General features: G+C 36.4%; 1 protein-coding gene across 1 annotated transcript; it reads left to right on the top strand.

Moving 5' to 3' along the window:
- The first annotated feature begins 4,284 nt into the window (after positions 1 to 4,284).
- On the top strand, positions 4,285 to 21,566 carry LOC101525362 (prostaglandin-E(2) 9-reductase-like). The gene is made up of 9 exons (XM_004588472.3): positions 4,285 to 4,440; positions 7,097 to 7,264; positions 9,134 to 9,250; positions 10,007 to 10,084; positions 10,832 to 10,954; positions 11,532 to 11,641; positions 11,916 to 12,081; positions 15,401 to 15,483; positions 21,416 to 21,566. Exons 1-9 carry the CDS (start codon positions 4,357 to 4,359, stop codon positions 21,456 to 21,458), a joined length of 972 nt encoding a protein of 323 aa, XP_004588529.2. The 5' UTR covers positions 4,285 to 4,356; the 3' UTR covers positions 21,459 to 21,566.
- The last annotated feature ends 241 nt before the right edge of the window (positions 21,567 to 21,807 follow it).

Consider the following 21,807-nt stretch of genomic DNA (forward strand, 5'->3'; position numbering starts at 1 on the left):
TTGCATGTAACTTGATCAATGATGACCTTCTGCTGGCTGGGAAATAGTTATTTGAACTGAATGCATACATCTGTAACTGCACTCTGTGCTGCTTTCAGCTTTTCTGTCTTGTTTATAAGAGTGGGGCATTTTATTCTAGGCATTCCTGTGTGCTAACCTTGAGTCTCCTTATGAATATAAAGATTTAAATTTCCCTCTGCATATCAGACTTGAGTCCCTTGAACCCTAGGTCTCTGGCTACCTAGGTCATATCTCAGCAAGTGTTTCCTCTCTCTATCAGTAACAGGATACCTACCATCTTTTATGCACAAGATATTGTTACTGTCTAATCATTTTTCAAGTGATCATATTAATTAGTACTATCAATTAATTACCATAATTATTTACATGTTACTATACTATATTAATACTATTATCAATTAATTGCCATATTTATTTACATGTTACTTATATTTACTATATTTTTGCTGTCAGTTAAAATGTTCATGGACAGAAGGAATGTATATGTGCATATATATGTACATATATAAACACACACATCTACTTTTTAGTATTTGTAACTTACACATCCTTTAAAACACACTATAACCTGTAGAGCACCGTGTGTCCATTTTTTCCAACATGGAGAATCACCTCTACACTCTTCTCCCTCCGTTTTTTTAAATCTCTCGCTTGTCTAAACATTTGTCATCCTGAGAGATGAGCTTTCCATATTTCAGAAAAATTCCAGAAAGGTTGTCAAGTCATACAGGCTCGAAATTTAGAACAACTCAAAGATCCTAAATTTCCCTCTGTGTTAAAGGGTAAAACCTATTGAAATACTAAGTTAAGGGAAAGGAAGAATTATTCCTATATCTCTGAAGAAATCTTTATTTAGGATTCCATTACAGTATAATTATCCTTTCCACCTCCCAAAGAAAATCACAGTTTCATTATGCAAATAAGAGTGTTGTCATGCTGACAACAGCTGTCAAATTGTTTCAATAACACATATTGGTTAACTTTAGAGGCATTGCAAAATGAGTAAATACAGATATCAATATCCAATACAAAATTTTCAGGGATTTTTTTCAAGGCAGATTGGTTCAACTAAAGGTAATGGGGGATAGTACAGTTTCAGACATTAGAAAATGAAACAAGGGATGAAATGCTCAGGCTTTCTTTTTTTAAGATTTATTTATTTTATTACAAAGCCAGATATACAGAGAGGAGGAGAGACAGAGAGGAAGATCTTCCATCCACTGCTTCACTCCCCAAGTGAGCCGCAACGGGCCGGTGCGCGCCGATCAGAAGCCGGGAACCAGGAACCTCCTCCAGGTCTCCCACGCGGGTGCAGGGTACCAATGCATTGGACTGTCCTCAACTGCTTTCCCAGGCCACAAGCCTGGGAAGTGGAGCTGCCGGGATTAGAACCGGCGCCCATATGGGATCCCGGCGTGTTCAAGGTGAGGACTTAAGCCGCTAGGCCACGCCGCCGGGCCCCGGGCTTTTTTTTTTTAAACTTTCTAGAGCAATATTTCTCTAAAGTGTGCGAACTAAAGCTGTTGCCATAGCTTCATGACATAGCCAAACAGAACACTGCCTAGTGGTTTCCATCAGAGAATATGAAGAAACTATAGGGTGCACAAGTCAATAAAGAGATTAAGGAAAAACCTTTGTCATCGTCGCCCAGTTGTACTTTGTCTGAGAATGCTTATCTTCTGCTTTTATATAATTTATATGACATTTACATCAATAAAATTTCTGTTATTATAGTTTAAAGTTTAGCATAATTTCATATCCTGACAATACTTTTCATAGAACCCAAAAGGTCAAACTGGTTATTACCTTTACAGTAGAAAGAGAGAGCTCGACATATATTCTTTTGATTTTGAGACCTCTGGGGTCCACTTGACAATCTCAAAGTCAGAAGAATTAAACCTCTCAAATATGTCAAGAGGTCTTAAAATATCAGGTCACTGTTATAAAGCTGTTACAAAGTTATAAATCACTCAAATATTTCAGAATATGTACATATTCAAAAACATCCTTTATTTTTAAAACAGCTATTTTCAAACAATGAGAACTTAACCTAGAAGTTACCTTACTAAGACACAAAATGTATGTTGCCTTGGTGAGTCATCAACAATAAATAAAAATCTCAAACAAGAGAATCAGCACATACAATTATTTCATAACTTTCAATGATTTAACAAATTCAGAATTAGGACAAGCACAGGGTTACTGAGGCTGGCTAGAAAACTGGCAGTCACCAGCTAGTGGGGACTATTGAAAGTAGATGTTTCAGGCTTTTTTAAAATAAATTTCAGATGCAGGGATCTACTATTTTCAGGTACTTACTAGCATATTTCTATATATGCATTTCAAAACACATTGCTGCAAACAGATTTCAGAATTAAACATCAACTAGTTCAGATATACGCCTGCATGGCGATATATGAGTATTTCAAATACGTTGTGGCTGTAATAGAGGATTAGATTCCAATTCCATGTCAATATTTATCAGATGTTAACATTAAATGTTTAGAAAATGCTGTGAAACACTTTAAGAATTATAGACAATTATATCACACATAAATCTTACAAAATGTATTCCTCTGAAATCATCTGTGACTTTCTTATGAGTTCCTCAACATACTTAAACCCTTAAGTATTTTGTTATTTCCCTTTCTGGTCTAGCGTAATATAGCCATTTTCCTGTAGGGTAAAATATTCAATGCTCTCTTTTTATCCAAGATAACTCTCTCTTTGGAACCTTCGTCACTGATAACACATTATCATGTTTGTAGTCACTATCTGCCAATTTTTCTGACTTATTTTTTGAAATAATCCTTTAAAATTCTCTAAATATGATATTTGCTAAATAAATGAACATACCAAATTTCAAACTTAGCTACTTTTACATAGTCTTGAATCTTTTGTTATATGCAATTTCTGAAAAAAAAATTCTTAACAAACACAAATAATCTCTGTAATAGAATTTGAGAGGTTAGAAATACTTATATTTACATTTAGAAACATTTACTTCCTTTGTCTTGCCCAATTTGTACTTAGTAACTGCACATAGTTGACTTTGAAAACATATTTGAGACATGAGACAAGCCCATTTATCATTTAAAAAATCATTTTTCTGTTAGGGAAAACCATAAAAGCTAGTTAATTGTACTTAATATAAAGAATACAATTAGTATTATATGTAAATAAATAACCTAAATTGTTTATGTTTTTGTTTAAAACCAGTGTTCAGGGAGCCCTGAGCCTGTGTATTTAGACTAGGCAGCTGGATATGAACTGAGAAAACACCTCCAAGTTTCAAATGGTTCAAAGAAGAGAAGAAATGGGAATCAGTATCTCCAGTCACAATAGAGCATATATCCTCATTTCCAGAGTCCCAGCAGAAGCTTCTTATCCCATCTACCTTGCCCCCACTGTCCCTGGCGTGGAGAGGGCTGTACTCCTCCATGGCCACCACTGCCCTGCTGGAAACAGTTGGATCGCCAAGGATCGTTTGATTCTATAGGAGTGTAGGGATGAGTTTTGGTCTGGTTGTGAGGCCTCTGGTACTCTTGATAGCCATGGATGCTGGTCCCTTTTGCTTCTGAGGGGTGCAGTGCCTTCTTACATTTCCCTCAATAATATGATGTCAGAAGCCCATGGCAGGTGAGGCAGAAGCCTGCAGCTTGTTGCGGCAGCAGCTTTGGAAGTGTGTATATAATCTCTCCACTGGAATGTAGAAGTTCTGTGCAGCTTCCCCAGGCTTTGCTACCTCTTTGGAAGGTTGGCTTTTGTGGAGATAACTAATGGAATATATGTTTCTGGGTAGATAATCACTAGAACTTCCAACTCAGATAATACCTTGCTGTGACAGTCTCAGTTTTAAGTTCTGATCCTTCATTAAGGGCCAATCTTGGAAATTTGTGCAAGGATTAAACTTCTGTATGTGTGTGTTTGTGTGTACTGTATGACAGCTAATTGTTTAAAAACTGTGGTATTAAAATGGAATTCTCACAACAAAAATGAAACAAAAGCATAGATATCACATGTATTGTAGTCTAACAAAGTCATTTTGTCATTTGATCAACATTTTGCAACTTGTTTATTACACATGCAAGAGTCTAAAGTGAACACTTTATAAATGTGCTTCTTTCTTTTTTGTCTGTAACAACAAAAAAGTTCTTTCTGATAACAAGCAGTAAATTGTTTCCAAGTCACTGATTAAATGTGCACTATTGCTTTAAATTCACTCCTCCCAGCTGCAATAAAACACTAGGCAGACAGCTGGGGCGCTGACTTCCTGCAGTTTCTGTGAAGGCAGCACAAAGAAGCAGACTGCTCTTGGCCAGCGGAGTGAAAGCAATGGATTCCAAGCTTCAGCGTGTGGCACTAAGTGATGGTCGCTTCATTCCTGCACTGGGACTTGGCACTTATGCACCTGATGCGGTAATTAACTTGCTTTGTGCTTGATGGGACAGAAGAAAACAGACCCAGGATAGGAGTTATGTGACCTAGATTTTAAAGTCCTCAAGTTCCTGTGTGGTTGCCAATTTCATTTCATTCCTCAATTCCCCAGGCTACAGTTATTTCATGCAGAAAGTTGAACTTGGCAACACTTTGTGCTGCCTGATATTCAGATGCCCTGTGGGTGAGTCCGGAAACTTGTTTTGCTTCCTGTTTCAGTCTATTCACTTTGGTAAAGAAAGTCCATGCTCAATAAGATTGTAAGCTTACATGCCTGGTATTTGAATGTAGGTGAAGCAGTTTCTCTGCTTTTTTCTTAATTTAAGAAATATTTGCACCTTCTGATAAATAATGACACAGGAATGAGCACTAATCTGCTCAAGGGTTAGCCTTAAGTACTGCACAGTAATTACTGAACTTGGGTAAAGTAGACTTTCTCTTTTGTTATATTCTCACCTAGGAGATGATTGGCTGAATGAAAACACACGATTATGTTAGGAACTAGTGGGAACCTGTTAACAGTAACATTTTAATTGTTCATGGTAATGAATGCAGAACTCAGTGCAATACTGCATACAAATATATCAAACAGAAGTGAGCACCAGAAAGCAGTTTCAGAACTGTTGTCCATTGATTGAATAATTGCATGACTTTGGACTCAAATTTGAACTTTAGTTTATTCTTGTGTAAGACCTAAAGAAATGAATAAAGAGTGTTGTGAAGACAAGTGTGAATAGTTACTTTTCAAAGTGAGATGACAGGAAGAAGAGGGAAGGATCAAGGGCACTGAGTGAAGTCTTGGCCTTCTTTTTGCTTCAATGCCATCAAAGCAAGGCTAATTGAGGTCCGGTGACAGGGGAGGATGGCAGGATCTAGTTTCTGCTTCATTGTTGTTAGATTGAATAATGTCAAAGCCTCAAATCAACGAAAAATAATTTGTTTCAATAAGCTGTTTGTAACAAATATTTTCATATCTTTGTCTAATTTTGGAAAGCTAATGATTTTTAAATTTTCGCTGTTTATCCCTTTTGTAAAAGAAATGGACTGTTTTAGGGGATGTTGATGAAAGGGATAAGCCCTTACATGGTATAGTCAATTTCTCATGTGAAAATATATATCCCTTGAGTACACATTTTAATTATTTAAAAATGTTTAAGTTTTTAAAATTTTATTGTATTTTTATTGGAAAGGCAGATATACAGAGAGGGGGAGAGACAGAGAAGAAGATCTTCCCTCTATTGCTTCACTCCCAAGTGGCACTGAGTGACTACAACAGCCGGAGTTGCGCCAATTTGAAGCCAGGAACCAGGAGCTTCCTCTGTGTCTCCTATGTGGGTGCTGGGTCCCAAGTCTTTGGGCCATCCTGGTCTGCTTTCCAAGGCCACAAGGAGGGAGCTGGATGAGAAGCAGGGATGCTGGAATTACAACCTGTGTCCATATAGAATCCTGACCCATGCAAGGAGAAGACTTTAGCCATGTCTGGCCCCCCAATTGTGTGTGTGTGTGTGTGTGCGTATGTGTGTGTGTGTGTGTGTGAAACAGTTACAGGAAGACAGGCAAAGACTGATGGAGAGCTTTCATCTATCGGTATATTGCCCAAATGGCTACAGCAGCTAGGACTGGGTCACGTAAAACCCAGGGTCTCTTCCTTCATTTGGGTCTTCCATGTATACGCAGCAATTCAAGAGCCTAGTTCATCTCGTGCTGCTGTTTTAGGCACATTGTCAGAGAACCGGAGCAGAAGTGGAGCCCAGCTATACTACTAAGGAGCTGGATCAGAAGGAGTGAAGCTGGAAGTCAAACCGATGTCCATATGGGATGCTAGCGTCCTAGGTCACAGCTTTGCCTGCTGCAGCACAATTTGGTCTATTGGGTATACAAGTGTACTGTTATTGCATTGGTGAGAGGGAGGAGGGCTGACAGAAAGCCTCTAAAGAAAAGAATTAACGTAACATTTATGGTTTATTTAACTGTCTATTTTCAATCTTGCCCTGATTGGCATCACATATTCCCCATTCTCTAACTTATTCAGATGTGGTTGTAACAGCGTGGCCTGTGGAAAGAGTAGTACATATACTTACCTGCTTTCCTTGAGGGACTGGAACATGTGCAGGTTAAAAGAGCATACAAACCACACAATCTCATTGAAAAAGCTGAGGAAAGAAGACTTAAAACGAAATTTCTGTTTTAGAGATATGTGTTAAAAGTTTTTCAAGTTCAATTTCCATGGTATAGAATGCGTTCTCTTTAGAGACAGAAGCTTACACAGCATTTAATAAATATTTTATTTTCTCACTGTTATCTTTTCTTTGTGAAGTTATTACATAAATTGCAACTATCATATGAATATTTTGCTAAATCCTTGTATTGCTCCATCATGTCAATGAACCTGGCATAGTTCCTGAGGAACTTTGACACAAGTGATTTGCCCAGGGAGAGGAGATTTCTGAGCTAAGCTATCTCCTATTACTCTAATTAGGGAAGATCCAGGCAAACTGGTATGATTGCATTTTCCAAAAAATACAGACTTATTCTAAGTCATGAGAAAAAAAAAAGATCATTGTGAAAGCCACTGATGATATCTAAACTAATTCTAGTTACATTGACCTCCAAATATTATTTGCGCCTGCTTTTTTAGGTTCCTAAGAGTGAGGCTGGCGATGCCACGAAAATAGCTATAGATATTGGATACAGGCATGTTGATACTGCTTGTGCTTATGGAAATGAAAAGGAAGTAGGTCAGGCCATCCGAAGCAAGATTGCAGAAGGCGCTGTGAAGAGAGAAGACATATTCTTAACTTCAAAGGTATTGCATATTTGATGTGTAAGTGTGCTAAATAATGTAATTTATGGGAATGATAATTGCATGACTTAGTTGTTGAGAAGTTGATCTTATTTCCACACTCAAAAGATGCATTGTCATGAAGCCCTTGCATTCTGCTGCTACTAGTCTGTTTTCAATAAGATTCTATTAAATTAAAATATTTTAAAAAATAAAAGATATATGATATTATTTCATTAAAAGATTGTTGAAACTTTTTTATTGCCTAATATTTGATCTTTCCTTAGGAAAATGGGATTTTTTCCCATTAAATACGCCCACTGATGTAAATTAGATATTAATATCCCCTGCAATGTTTAATTGGAGCTTATGGCTGTCTTTAGATTTATTAGCATTTTTAAATGAAAATGGATGCCCTAATACTAGCTCTGTGTACTTCTGCCATAGTCATATTTTCTTGTTGAATAGATCTCTTGATCAATCCATAGTGACTTTCTCTATCTCTTTGAAGTTTTCCTCTTACAGTCTATTTTGTCTGAGATAGATTTAGCTTTTCCTGCTGTGCTTACTTTCCTTCTGCATGGAATAACTTTCTCCTTTCAGTCATTTTTTGTATTCATTTCTTAACTGGTAAAGTTGTTTCTTGTACTCAGAATGAAGCTGAGTCTTGTTTTCTCATGCCTTCAGCCATTTTGTTCCCACCCCACCAGGGGAATTCAGCCTATTGACATTTAAGTTTATTGTTAATTTCATGGTCCTACTTTTTTTGTTTCTCCACAATATTTTGTGGGTTTTTTTTGTTTAATTTTGTTTTGTTTTGCTTTTGATATTCTTTTCTTTTTCATTAGTCGATTTTCTACTTCACATTGTTTTATCATGTTGACTGTCTTACTCTGCTTCTGTTTCCTTAAGAATCATTTGTAGTGCTGGTTAGTTAGTGACGAATCATTTTAATTTCAAAGATAATTTCTTGGAAGGTGTTTATTTTTATTTTTGCCTTCATTAATGAATGAACTTTTCCCTGGATAACATATTGTGAGTCAGCAGGTTTTTTGTTTTGTTGTGTTTTGTTTTGTTTTGTTTTTTTTACTTAGATTGTATTCTCTCACTTGACCTGGCCTTTAGTGCCTTGTTAAAAATCGATCAGTCTCATGGAATTTCCTTTAAAAGTGATCTCATGTTTTTCTCTTGCAATTTTTAAAACTTTTCAAGGAAAATATGTGTTTTCCTTTCAATATTTGAGAATAATGTGCTGTGTTGATGATGTTTTCTGATCATTCATTCCTGTTTGGAATTTTATGAGCTACATGTTTTAGATGTCCGTGACTTTCTAGAAATAAAGAAAGCTTTCTGATAATAAGTAATTGACTAGGTTTATTTAGACATTCTTTTCCTCTATTATTAAAGGAAACTTGAAGATTCAGATAATGACATTCCATAAATTAATGATATTTTTTATTTAAAATTTCTTTGTTATTTCATACACTTCAAAAAATTTCCTCATTAATATCATATATACTATCTTTTGTTTTCCAAATTTGTTATTAAGGTTTTTCATTGTGCTTTTTGTTTATTGAGTTTTTCATGTATATTTCTGTTTGTTTCTTTCCAACATCATTCCCTCTTTGACTTGCAAATATTGCCAAACATGCTGGAAGAAATGACCATTACTATTAATTGGTAGCATACTTATTTCTGTTGTAATACCATGGGTGTTAGGTGTGCTATTATTATCTTCTGTTAGCACACAGGAAACCCAAGAAGAAGCAATAATTGCCCTTCTGTATTCATCAATGTCTAATCATTAAGCGAAATGTCAATATTAGATGAAGAAAACCAAGAAATTTGGCCGATGTGTTCATTCAGCACAATTTCATTTGTTTATCCCTGCAGCTTTGGTGCACTTTCTTTCGACCAGAGCTGGTTCGAAAAGGTTTGGAAGAGTCACTGAAAAGACTTCAACTGGACTATGTTGATCTGTACCTTATGCATTACCCTTTTGGTATGAAGGTAGGCAGCTGTCATGATTAAATTTGTTCCACTTATCTGTTGATGTGACTGTCATGTTAATGAATGAAAAAAATAATACTGACATCTTTGCAGAAGTTTAATGTATATAAGGTGAAGAAACACTCTCAAACTGGCTTAAGCAATAGCATCTGTAGTGTTATATAAATGGGGAGACCAAGCATGGATGATTTTCCATAACACTACCACAGTTTTAGTACTTCTTTTCTGAGTCTTCCTCCTGGAGCCATTCTAAACTAATGTGTCTTAACATTTGATAGTTGATCTGCATATTCCAGTATTACAATTATTGTAAATAGAACACCGATCTTTCTTTTGTAGTACAATTGCATGTTGTTTTATGTATGAACGTTGTAAAGCATTGTTGCTGGAGATAAAGGTTATGTAAGTTGATTTCAAAAATTTGTTTATTATTTATTTTTACACTGAAAGAGAAACAGATTTTCTCTAAAGACCAGAGTACACAAAGTAAGAGCAGTAAATGAAGCACCATTAGGATTTTGAAAATTGTATTTAGTACCACACACAAAATACATAATACAAAGAGAGGAATCTGTATGTAATCACATTTTTACCACTTCATTTACAATACACAATGCAAATATGTGTCTGTGAAATGTTGCTTCTTATATTTCATTGAAGTTTATTGTTCTCATGTTAAATGCATCTGAGTGTATTGCTATGGTGTGTATATGTGAAATTGATTGTATAGTTAAAAATGACTGCTTTCTATTCTAGCCTGGGGAGGAAATATTCCCTGCTGATGAAAAAGGAAAAGTAATAGTTGAGTCTGTGGATATCTGTGCCACTTGGGAGGTAAGTATTTGGAAGAATTAGTAAAAAGAAAGCAGAAAGAGTTGGCATCAGGTCATTTAAATTTAAAAGAATAGATCATACATACTATTAAGAGTTAGTGTGCTGTAATGAGGAATAAGGTAAGACTAAGATATCACAGAGAGAAATGGAGATGAATGTGGAAAAAAATAGTTTCCTGTAGATGAAACAGGAATTTGTTTTACTTTTTAAAAGACTGTTTATTTACGTAAAAGTCGGAGTTACATATTGAAAGAGGCAAAGAAAAAGAGAGGGAGAAAGAGTTTTTTCATCCACTGGTTCATTCCTCCACAGCTACAGCTGCTGGGGCAGGGCCTGCCCAAAGCCAGTAGCCAGTAGCCAGGAGCCAGTAGCCAGGAGCCAGGAGCCAGGAGCCAGGGTGCTTCTTTGGGTCTTTCATGCAGATGCAAGGACCAAGAAGTTGAGTCATCCTCTGCTGCCTTCACAGCCACATCAGGAGGGGGTGAAAGTGCAGCAGCCAGAGTCAACCTGTGTCCATGTAGAATACCAGAACCAAGGCAGAATCTCAATAGACGCTACCACAGTGTTCACCTTAGGAATTTTTCTTAATCATCCCCCTTTCCCCACTTTTTACTTAGTTTCTCTTTCATCAGCCCATTAGTTTCATCACAATCTTTTGATGGTGCTTTTTTTTTTAAAACATATTGCCATGCCTTTGTATTACTCTAGTCAATTATGGAAATATTTCTTCACAATCTTTCCTCTCAGGTCTTGGAAAAGTGCAAGGATGCAGGACTAGTCAAGTCTATTGGCGTATCTAACTTCAACCGCAGGCAGTTGGAGATGATTCTGAACAAGCCAGGCCTTAAGTACAAGCCTGTTTGCAACCAGGTGAGGACGTTCAGCCTCCTATCCTATTGCTCTTTACTCTCTTCTTTCTGTACCAGTGGCAAGAGTCCATTTACCCTCCACTCCTATTCACATATACTTTGGAACAGAGATGCTATAGGCAAAGCTGCAGTCTGTTTAGGATCAAGTACTGCCATGCATTGTCTCTGTGCTTGGTAATGTCTTATCAAGCAATGAGAAGATTTTAGTGCTGAAGTATGTGTAATAATAATGGAGGCAAAGATGATCAAGGAAGGTTACAGTCAACATCAAGCTCTCTCTCTTTCTGTGTCTCTCTCTCTTACACTTGTTCTCTCTCTTTCACTCTATTTATTTTTCTATCTCTCTTTATATATGCCTTTCAAATTATATACACAAATAAGTCTTTAAAGCAAAGTTAAAAGTTCTTATATGACAACATTTTTGTTTTGATTTTGCATTTTATTTCTCATTTTTGCTTTTGTTTTAAAATTTTATTAACATCAAGAGAACAAATTCCATGCATTCCACTTTCTCTACTTCCTCTTTGTTTTAATATTAGCATTGCAGATGCTCTGAGACCTTTCTTTTTTCTCTACAGGTGGAATGTCACCCCTATCTCAACCAGAGAAAACTGCTGGATTTCTGCAAGTCCAAAGACATTGTTCTTGTTGCTTATTGTGCTCTGGGATCAAGTCGAGATCCAAAATGGTAAACCAAACCAAACCAAACAAACAAACCCAGAAATATTCTGTAAAAGAGCACTATTGATTTAATACTATTGACATACAACAGTTAGATTTATACTCACTTGGCTTAAGAGAGGGAATAATATGTGCTTATAGCAATGTTTCAGATGATACTGGAGCAGCTACTCAGGGCCCACTTTTGAAAAGCACTAGTCCAGAGTGTGTCCCCTGGTTTATTTTGCAAAACTCTAACAAACTGAATACTCAAGAGTTAAATCTTTCTACCTTTCCTTCAGGGTGGAGCAGAGCGCCCCAGTTCTCTTGGAAGAACCAGTGCTTTGTTCCTTGGCTAAAAAGCACAAACGAAGTCCAGCCCTGATTGCCCTCCGCTACCAACTGCAACGTGGAGTTGTGGTCCTGGCCAAGAGCTTCATTGAGAAAGAGCTCAAGGAGAATATTCAGGTGATGAACATGTGGGAGGGGAGGAATCCAATATCCTAAATAGTGCCTTTCATATCTGTTCTTTTAAGATGTGAAGTCATCTTTGGACCTAATACTCATCCAGTCATTCAGGGTTTCTTTCTGTTTATTTTTTGAGAAATACATAGAAGTATGACTTAATAGAAAAAAAAGAATCAATATGCAGCATTAACTTGTCTATTTACTGTTTAGACATTTTTAAGACACATCTTCATTTTTAAAATTAGTGTATTTTATTACGGAGCTTTTGGTCTATATTTTTTACAACCTTAAAATTCATGTGGTATAAAACTTCTAAGTTTTTTTTCACTTTGATTTTTTTATGTAGTGGTAGTATGTATTCATTTTTGGTCCATTTGAATAGATTGATTGTGTCTCTGTTCCAAGTAAGACCCCATTACTTTACCATTAGCTATTATTGTTGTTGAAAAAAATAAAAAACACCCTTCACACAGATATAAATGAGGTAGTTCTCTTCTAAGTTGTGTGGGTTTCCTCAGCCCTGCTCTATATGGTTTCTCATCCTCTACTCTGGTACTGCAGCCTCACCTCACTATATAGTACACTCCAAAAGCAATGATTGGACACAGACAAAACTTTCTCACTCCTGGAAATAATTGCTTCTGGCAAATTCTATTACCATTGAACGGACTAGGCCACACTGAAGTCATAAGGTAATAGATAATGGATCCAAAAAGGCATAGGGCCTAAATGAGTGAAGTATTGGGAAATATTTTTCTAATCAATCTACCACATTTATATATACTGGTCTTTACTTTTTTATTGAGATTCAGTTGCTAAAATATGTTCTTGTATCTGGCATCTGGTATAGCGAGTTAAGCCATTGCTTGCAATACCAGTATTGAATATAGAAGCAGATTTGAATCCTTTGGAAGAAGCAATTTTACTTCCTATCCAGTTCCCTTCTAAAATGCCAAAAAGAGAAGTAGAGGATGGCCTAACTATTTGGTCCACTCTCATCCACATGCGCATTGTGATAGAACCGTATGGCTCATAACCTCAACTTCACCAAGCCCTGGCCATTGTGGTTATTTGTGGAATGAACTAGCAGATGGGAGAGTGATTCATTCTCTCTCTCTCTGGCCTTGTATTTCAAATTAGCAAAAATTAAAAACTTGAAAAAAGCTATTCTCACAGATCATTTCAGTGTTTTCCTTCTCTTCACAATGTATTTTCATGGTCAAAAATTCCTACATTTGCTGAATGTTTGCAAACGCGTTTGCTGACTGATGCATGTCATATTCTCTATATGGAGAAAGTTATATTATTTCACATTACATGTGAAATTATTATTTTCTTTATTCCTAAATTAGGTTATTAATACAAATGGTGTGTCTGGCATACTGGGTTAAATCCTTGTAAGAATACATTGACATGCATGTGTACTTTAATATTAAGTAAAAGGATTTGAGCCACTCTTGAGATGCCCATTATCCATTCTCAAATGCCTGGATTTGAGCTCCAGTCAACCTTTTGATTCAGCTGGTGTTTGTGCACTCTGTGGGAAGCAACAAGTCACTCCCCAAGTTCTTGGTTTTATGCAACCCTTCTGAGTGCTCCAGACTGACTCCCAGGCTCCTGGATTCTGCATTTCTCAGCATCGATTCTTATAGATGTTTGGCAAGTGAACTGGTGAATGAGGGGTCTCTGTCTTTCTTTTATTCTGTAATAGCATCTCCCTAACATTTTTACACAACAAAAATCATTCATGCTCAAAATGCCATGTGTTCATGCATTCCTCTCTTCAATGGATTGTTTTCATTTCTACAATGTCTTCATGTCATTGGAAAATAAACTTGTTTCCAGTAAGATAACACGTTTTCTAACTCCTCATATTCAAAAAATCTTGGTTGCTCTTTACTAAATCACCTTTTATATAAAATTTATTATCACTTTTCGATTTCCTTATAGAATAAGAATTTAAGTAGTTGCTTGACATTTCATTGATACTCTCCATTAATTTCAAGAAAAATTTTAAAACACTTGTTTTCTCTTTCAAATTGGCAATGTTTACTTTCGTTTCTTTCTCTACATATTTGCAGGGTATAAACTTTACTGAATTATGTCACATTTCTAAGTTTGCCTTTAGTTTCTTCTAGGTCTTGTAAATAAATAATTCTGTCCTCTTCAAATACTTTCACCTAATATTGAGATCTTCTTTTGTAGTGTTGTGAGACTCTAATATGTTATACTATTAGTGCTCTTTTATCTATTATTCATCTAGTGGTTATTTTCGTAAGATTTTTAGGTATTTATTTCATAGGCAGAGCTACAGAGAAAGAGTGAGTAACAGAGAGAGAGAGAGATGATTAGTTTACTTCTTCAATCCCCAAATGATTGAAATGGATGGCACTGAAACAGGCCAAATCCAATAGCCTAAAAATACATCTGGAACAGCCACATAGGTGGAGGGGCCCAAGCACTTAGGCCATCCTGTCCTAATTTCAAGGAACATTGTCAGGGACCTGGATCAGAATTGTCCATATGGGATGACTGATGGAATCACAGGTGATAGATTAATCCTCTCTGCCAAAATGCCTACTACACACTCAGTGTTAATTTTTCATTATCAATATGAAGAGAATAGATTCCATCTGTTTCATAATATAATTCTAAGAGCATGATGATACTGCCCTCCTTGATTCCAGCCTTCTCTCCCTCTTTCCTCCTTTTTTACTTGTTTTTCTTTGAACTTTTACAATAATTTTCTTGGGTTGTATTTTATAATCATGAATTCTTATATTCAGTTTTTTAAAAGTCTGTGTTTTAGCTACCACAAACCAGAGAAACATGTAATATTTGTCTTGTTTGTGTCTGGCTAATTTCACTAAGCGTAATGTTATCCTGTTAGTTCCACTTTGATGGAAAACACAAGGCTTCTTTCTTTGTTATGGCTGAGTAGTATTACATTGAGTATTAAAACATGCAGTGTTTTAAAACATGCAGTGATAAGTTGATGGATATCTGGGTAGATTGCAAATCTTGCTATTGTGAATTGAACTACAATAACAGTAAGGATACAGATAAATCTTTCACTGCTGACTTCATTTTCTTTGGACAGATCCCAGAATTGGGATGGTTGGGTCAGTGGTTGACATATTTTCAGATCTCTGAGGAGTCTCTATAGTGCCCTCCATAATGGTCATTCAAGTTAACATCCTCACAAACATTAAAAATAAGTTGATGCGATGTTTGGCTTGATTCCTCAAATTATTTGAGATTTTCCCAGATTGATAAATATTCATTATAAAAGTAATAACATATTATACTTCTCGAACAGGTATTTGACTTTCAGTTGTCTTCAGAAGACATGAAAGCTCTAGAAGGCTTGGACAAAAACTTCCGATATGCTGCTGCTGATTTGTAAGTGTTTTTCGTAAACATGTTGCCTTCGTTTATTTTCTGAGGAGAAATATGGGATTCTATTAACCCATATTTTCCTGTTGTCTTTAAATGAAGTATGGGAACCAATGGTGATGCTTAATTCAGCATTTGTAAAATGATATTATCTTCCTCTTTTAGCAAAGTTTCTCACTCATTCTTTTTAATTACTCAGTTCTTACCAGTTAAAAGGCATTTCCAACTGCCATGTTGTTTTAGGCAACACCTTTCTTTCATCTGCATGTTTCCCTAAGTCGTAAGCCATTAAGATAATTTACCTTGCAAGATTTTACATCAAGACTTATTACTAAACAATATCAATCTCTCTAATGCCAAGTATTCACTGGTATAAATTATTACTTTGTTTGTGGTAGACTTTCTGTACAAAATAATACCAAATCTTGAAGAATATAGAAATATATAGCTTATATTGCAAAATGTATCAATGGACTCGTATCTGTTTGTAGACTTATTTGCCATCACTCTCTTCCCCAACTTGAATATTTAAGAATGAAGGAGTTAAATGAAGTTTCAACTATATTTTTGGAACAAATCAGTATTAATCCTAGAGGTTTCAGAAGTTTATTCATGAAAATATTTTCCTGGGGAAAGAAAACAGGTGAATGTGCACTATCTCAACAAAATAAAACTATTTTATAGATAAATTTTAATGGTGACATCATAAGTTAAAACCCACTGTTACTCAGGTATCTTTGGTAATGCCAAGAGTTCCAAAGTGTTGAGTACTGTCAACGATCCTTAAGTGTTAATATTATTTTAAAGAAAACTTCATGAATAGATCAAGATAAATATTATTTGAGACAAGGCTGCTTCACAAAATAGCACTTTACTTTCAGAAAAAACTTTGTAACATTTCTGGTTTTTTTTAAACATAAATATATAACTAATGAAAAGTGTAGAAAGTAATATATACGCAAAACTTTTAAAGTTCACGTTGGGATGCAATATGGAGAAATGTATATACTCTCTATATGAAATTGTCCCTTAGATCCTTGAAAATTGATGTTTTAATAGTTTGAAACTCTGTCTTCATTTTCAACATTTGTTTATTACAGACTCTTCTTGAATTTTTCTTGAGACTAGTTGGCCATAAAAAGTTAATGGAAATATATGGTTATAATATCAATGCAAAGGTTGAAGCCTTAAGCATACGCTTCCCACTAAAGGAGAATGCAATAAAAAAATCCCAAAGTAGAAGAGAATTTATAGCCAACAAAAACCTTTACTCTCTTTTTGTCCTATAAGGCTACAGAAGCTCAGCAAAATGTGCTACAAATGTGGTTTTCAAGCATTACAACTTTATTCTACCCGTGGGGTTTCTAAGTTGCGTTACAAATAAATTTAATAATGTATGAAAGAGATTAGTGTATTACAAAATTGTGTGTATTCAAAATTGATGGAAGGGTAATAAATGCTAATGTTTGATTATAATAGAGTAAAATGAGAACTGCCATAGACAGTGCAAATACATAGAGTGGTAAATGGTGAACAATTCCCACTAGCTTCAAAAAGTAGTGATTGTTATCACTTGTCATCTTCACTAGTTAGGAAAATATAAAAATACACTACTTATACAGGAAATGTTTAGACTGAACTGTTATAAATGAGATTAAGTTCATAACGTAGCATGTTATGCCAAGTATGATGGGCAGAACAGTGCACAGATAATTGAAGACTTCATAAAATTATCTCCATTTGCTACTAGTAACTTGTGCACCCTATTTTTTTTTTTTTACCATTGACAAGTACATGGATATGTCCTTGTTCAAAAGCAGTCAAAATACAGCTGTTATCCTTGAGAATATGATATAAGATACTATTGGGTGGTAGGGACGAAAAAGATGGCCGGCCTGGGAGGACGGGCATAGAAAGGGAAGCGCTGAAAGAGAGACAGGACGCAGCTGGAGAGAGATCTGCGGACCAAAGAACCACAGGAAGGAGTGCCAGAAGCTCCCTGGACATCAAGCATCCAAGAAGAAACACATAACTCGGAGGAAATCCAGAGAAGGAACGCAGGAACACAAAGACCCGGTTAAAACGTGGTGAGTTGTCCCCAGAAAGGGGCGCATCAGCGGGAAGCCCAGAGGACCCAGGGCAGACGGAGACAGCAGGACGGGTTGCCTTTTGTGAAGGCCCCCACCACCAGCAGCAACCCCTCCCCTCCTGGCAGAACTTCCAGTAACCAAAGCTGTGAGACTGCTTGGCGCTCCGAGTAACATTCCAAAACCTGTGGGACACTGCCAAATCAGTACTACAGGGTAAATTCATTGCAATTGGAGCTCATGTCAAGGCCCAAGAGAGGCGCCAAATACAGGAACTAAACACACACCTTCAGGATTTGGAAAAACAGCAGCAGAAGAGCCCCACAAACAACAGGAAACAAGAAATCATCAAAACAAGGGAGGAAATTAATCAGATAGAAATCAAAAAAACTATACACAAAATCAATGAATCAAAAAGCTGGTTTTTTGGGAAGATAAACAAAATAGACACCCCGCTGGCCCGACCGACAAAGAGAAAACAAGAGAAAGCCAGAATTAACAGCATCAAATATGAAAAAGGCAACATAACAACAGACATTGCAACCATTAAGAACACAATTAGAAATTACTACAAAGCACTGTACTCCAACAAATCAGAAGACCACCAAGAAACGGAAAAGTTCTTAGACTTCTACCACCTGCCAAAACTTAGCCCAGAGGCAACAAACGACCTGAACAAACCCATAACTGAAGCAGAGATTGAATCAGTGATTAAAGACCTCCCAACAAAGAAAAGCCCAGACCCAGACGGCTTCACTACAGAATTCTACAAAACATTCTGAACAGAACTAACCCCAATCCTCTACAAACTCTTCAAAACAATAGAAAAGGAAGCAACCCTTCCAAACTCATTCTATGAAGCCAACATTACCTTAATCCCAAAACCGGACAAAGAACCAACACAGAAGGAAAACTACAGACCTATCTTTCTGATGAACATTGATGCTAAGATTCTCAACAAAATCCTAGCCAATAGAATTCAAGAAAACATCAGACAGATCATTTATCCGGATCAAGTAGGATTCATCCCTGGAATGCAGGGATGGTTCAACATTTGGAAATCCATAAATGTGATACACCACATCCAAAAACTGAAAAACAAGAATCACATGATAGTATCAATAGACGCAGAAAAAGCCTTCGACAAAATCCAGCACAACTTTCTGCTAAAAACCCTAACCAAGGTAGGCATAGATGGAAAAATCCACAGCATAATCAAAGCAATATATGAAAAACCCAACGCCAGCATCATACTCAATGGAGAAAAACTGGAACCCTTCCCACTAAGATCTGGAACAAGACAGGGATGTCCACTTTCTCCACTGCTATTCAACATAGTCTTAGAGGTACTTGCTGAGGCCATAGGACAAGAGAAAGAAATCAGAGGAATCCAAATAGGAAACGAAGAAGTCAAGCTCTCACTATACGCAGATGACATGATTCTTTATATAGAAGAGCCAAGAGGCTCAATACAGAGACTCTTAGAACTTATACGAGAGTTTGGTAGAGTGGCAGGGTACAAAATTAATGAACAAAAATCAACAGCCATAGTGTATGCAAACAGTCCCAAGATGGAAAAAGATCTAACCAGCAAGATACCATTCAAAATAACAGAGAAAAGCATGAAGTATCTGGGAATAAATCTAACCAAAAATGTAGGAGACCTATTTGAAGAAAACTACAAACTACTTAAAAAAGAAATTGAACAAGACCTCAAAAGATGGAGTAACATCCCATGCTCCTGGATAGGTAAAATCAATATCATTAAAATGTCTATATTGCCAAAAGCAATATATACATTCAACGCAATCCCAATCAAATTGCCCAAAACATTTTTCATGGAACTGGAAACAATGATTCAAAGGTTCATCTGGAAACACAAAAAACCATGAATAGCAAGAACCATCCTGAAGAACAGGAAGTTAGCAGGGGGAATCACAGTTCCAGACCTCTGGACATACTATAGGGCAGTGGTTATCAAAACAGCCTGGTACTGGCACAAAGATAGAGAAGAAGATCAATGGAACAGAATAGAAACACCAGACAGGAACCCACATAGATACAGCCAAATAATCTGACAAAAAGACAAACGATAATCCAGGCAAATGGGAAGGTCTGTTCAATAAATGCTGTTGGGACAACTGGTTGATAGCCTGTAGAAACAAAAAGATTGACCCACATCTCTCACCATACACTAAGATCAAATCTAAATGGATAAAACATCTAAACCTACATCCAGAAACCTTCAAACTTTTGGAAGAAAATGTTGGAAATACTCAGCAAGATCTAGGGGTAGGTCCTGACTTTCTAAAAAGGACACCAAAAGTAATAGCAATCAAGACCAGAATAAACAAATGGGACCTCATCAAACTAAGAAGCTTCTGCACAGCAAGGGAAACAATCAATAAAGTAAAAAAGCAACCCACAGAATGGGAGAAGATCTTCGCGCACTACGTATGTGATAGAGGGCTAATCTCCAGAATATACAAAGAACTACGAAAAAACCAAAATGGCAAAACAAGCAAGCCACTCAAAAAATGGGCATGGGAAATGGGCAGACACTTCACAAAGGAACAATCCCAAATGGCAAATAAACATGAAAAAATGCTCAAGTTCCCTGGCAATAAGGGAAATCCAAATTAAAACATCAATGAGGTACCACCTGACGCCAATAAGACTGGCCCACATGAATAAAAGCACCAACAACACTTGTTGGCGAGGTTGCGGGGAAAAGGGAACCCTACTCCACTGCTGGTGGGACTGCAGACTTGTACAGCCTCTATGGAAATCAGTATGGAGAATATTCAAACAACTCAAATTCAATATACCGTATGATCCAGCAATAGCACTCCTAGGAATATAGCCAGAACACCTGTTTTATGAGAAACCAACATGCGTCCCTATGTTCATAGCAGCACAATCAGTAATTGCAAAAACATGGAAGCAACCAAAATGCCCATCAGCAGAGGATTGGATAAGAAAGCTATGGTTCATCTACTCCATGGAATACTACTCAGCTATTAAAAAAAAACAAAATGCAGTTCTTTGTGGCCAAATGGGCCAAACTGGAAACCATAATGCTAAGGGAAATGAACCAATCCCAAAAGATTAAATACCACATGTTTGCCTTAATTTAAGAGGATATGATGTTATGTATAACATGTTATTTATGAATATTATGTTATATGTTATGCATAAACTAAAATTGAAATGTCAATGCGGTGGTCACAGAATGTGGTTAAGAACCTGCATTTATTTTTAACATATTGATTACTCATTGCTAGGTCAATTAATTCCATAACGATGTAAATTTTTGTTGCTAGTATATTGGAAGGGTCTCCCTAAGAGGTCGTTGAACTAGGCTGGACAGTAAGATGCTGGACTCTATGTTTGGTATATGCTTGCAGTGAGGGAATCTCAACTGAACTTAACCTGTGGTCATGCAACAGAGTGGAGCAATCCACCATGGGGGGAGGGTGTGGGGAGTGGTGGGGGAAATCCCAGTACCTATGAAACTAATACAATGTAATTAATGAATAATAAAAAAAGAAAAAAAAGATACTATTGGGTGTTCGTTTGCATAATGACAGATGCAGTTAAGTGAAAGGAATAATTTTTGAATTCTTACTCTGCAAGTTCTGTAGGTTTAGGTAAAGAAATATAATTTGAAAAACAATGAGTACAATTAAGTGCATTTAACATAAATTCTTGGTCATAAATATGTCAGATTTTAAAGCCAGAAAGTAAGCAAACTTACTACATTTTTTCTAATGGATGCTCAATAAAAATCACAGCTTTAGTGTACTAGAAATGTGATAATTTAATTTACATTGCACACTATTGTTTTTTAGCGGCATCGGACATCCAGATTATCCATTTGCTGATGAATATTAATGCCGAGGCTGTTTTCACGGTTTCTACTACAAGTTCCTGCAAGTGCACCATAGTACAATGAACATCTCATGTGCTGCTGACAGAGCATCAATTTTTGCTTAATCAATCTACACTGTTTAGAGCTGGAGCTCTCACCTTTTCCTGTATCCGAGGGCATGAAATTTAAAAGCTTATTAAAGATTTTTACCTACCACTGGTTATACTGGTTGTCTTCTCTGTTTCATGCTCACCCATTTGTCACTCGAACTGATTTTCCTAAACACTTGGAGAGATGACAACAGATGCTGAGAGACAAGTTTGTGGTGTACAATTATAGGTAGTGCACAGATGCTTTTGGGATATAGAATGG

This window comes from Ochotona princeps, chromosome 10, assembly GCF_030435755.1.
Source record: "Ochotona princeps isolate mOchPri1 chromosome 10, mOchPri1.hap1, whole genome shotgun sequence".
NCBI classification, from domain to species: Eukaryota; Metazoa; Chordata; class Mammalia; order Lagomorpha; family Ochotonidae; genus Ochotona; species Ochotona princeps.

Coding starts and splice junctions, on each gene's coding strand:
- LOC101525362 (XM_004588472.3), top strand. CDS start 4,357: ATGGATTCCAAGCTTCAGCGTGTGGCACTAAGTGATGGTCGCTTCATT. Junction 9,251..10,006: donor ATTACCCTTTTGGTATGAAG/GTAGGCAGCTGT, acceptor TTTCTATTCTAG/CCTGGGGAGGAAATATTCCC. Junction 10,085..10,831: donor ATATCTGTGCCACTTGGGAG/GTAAGTATTTGG, acceptor CTTTCCTCTCAG/GTCTTGGAAAAGTGCAAGGA.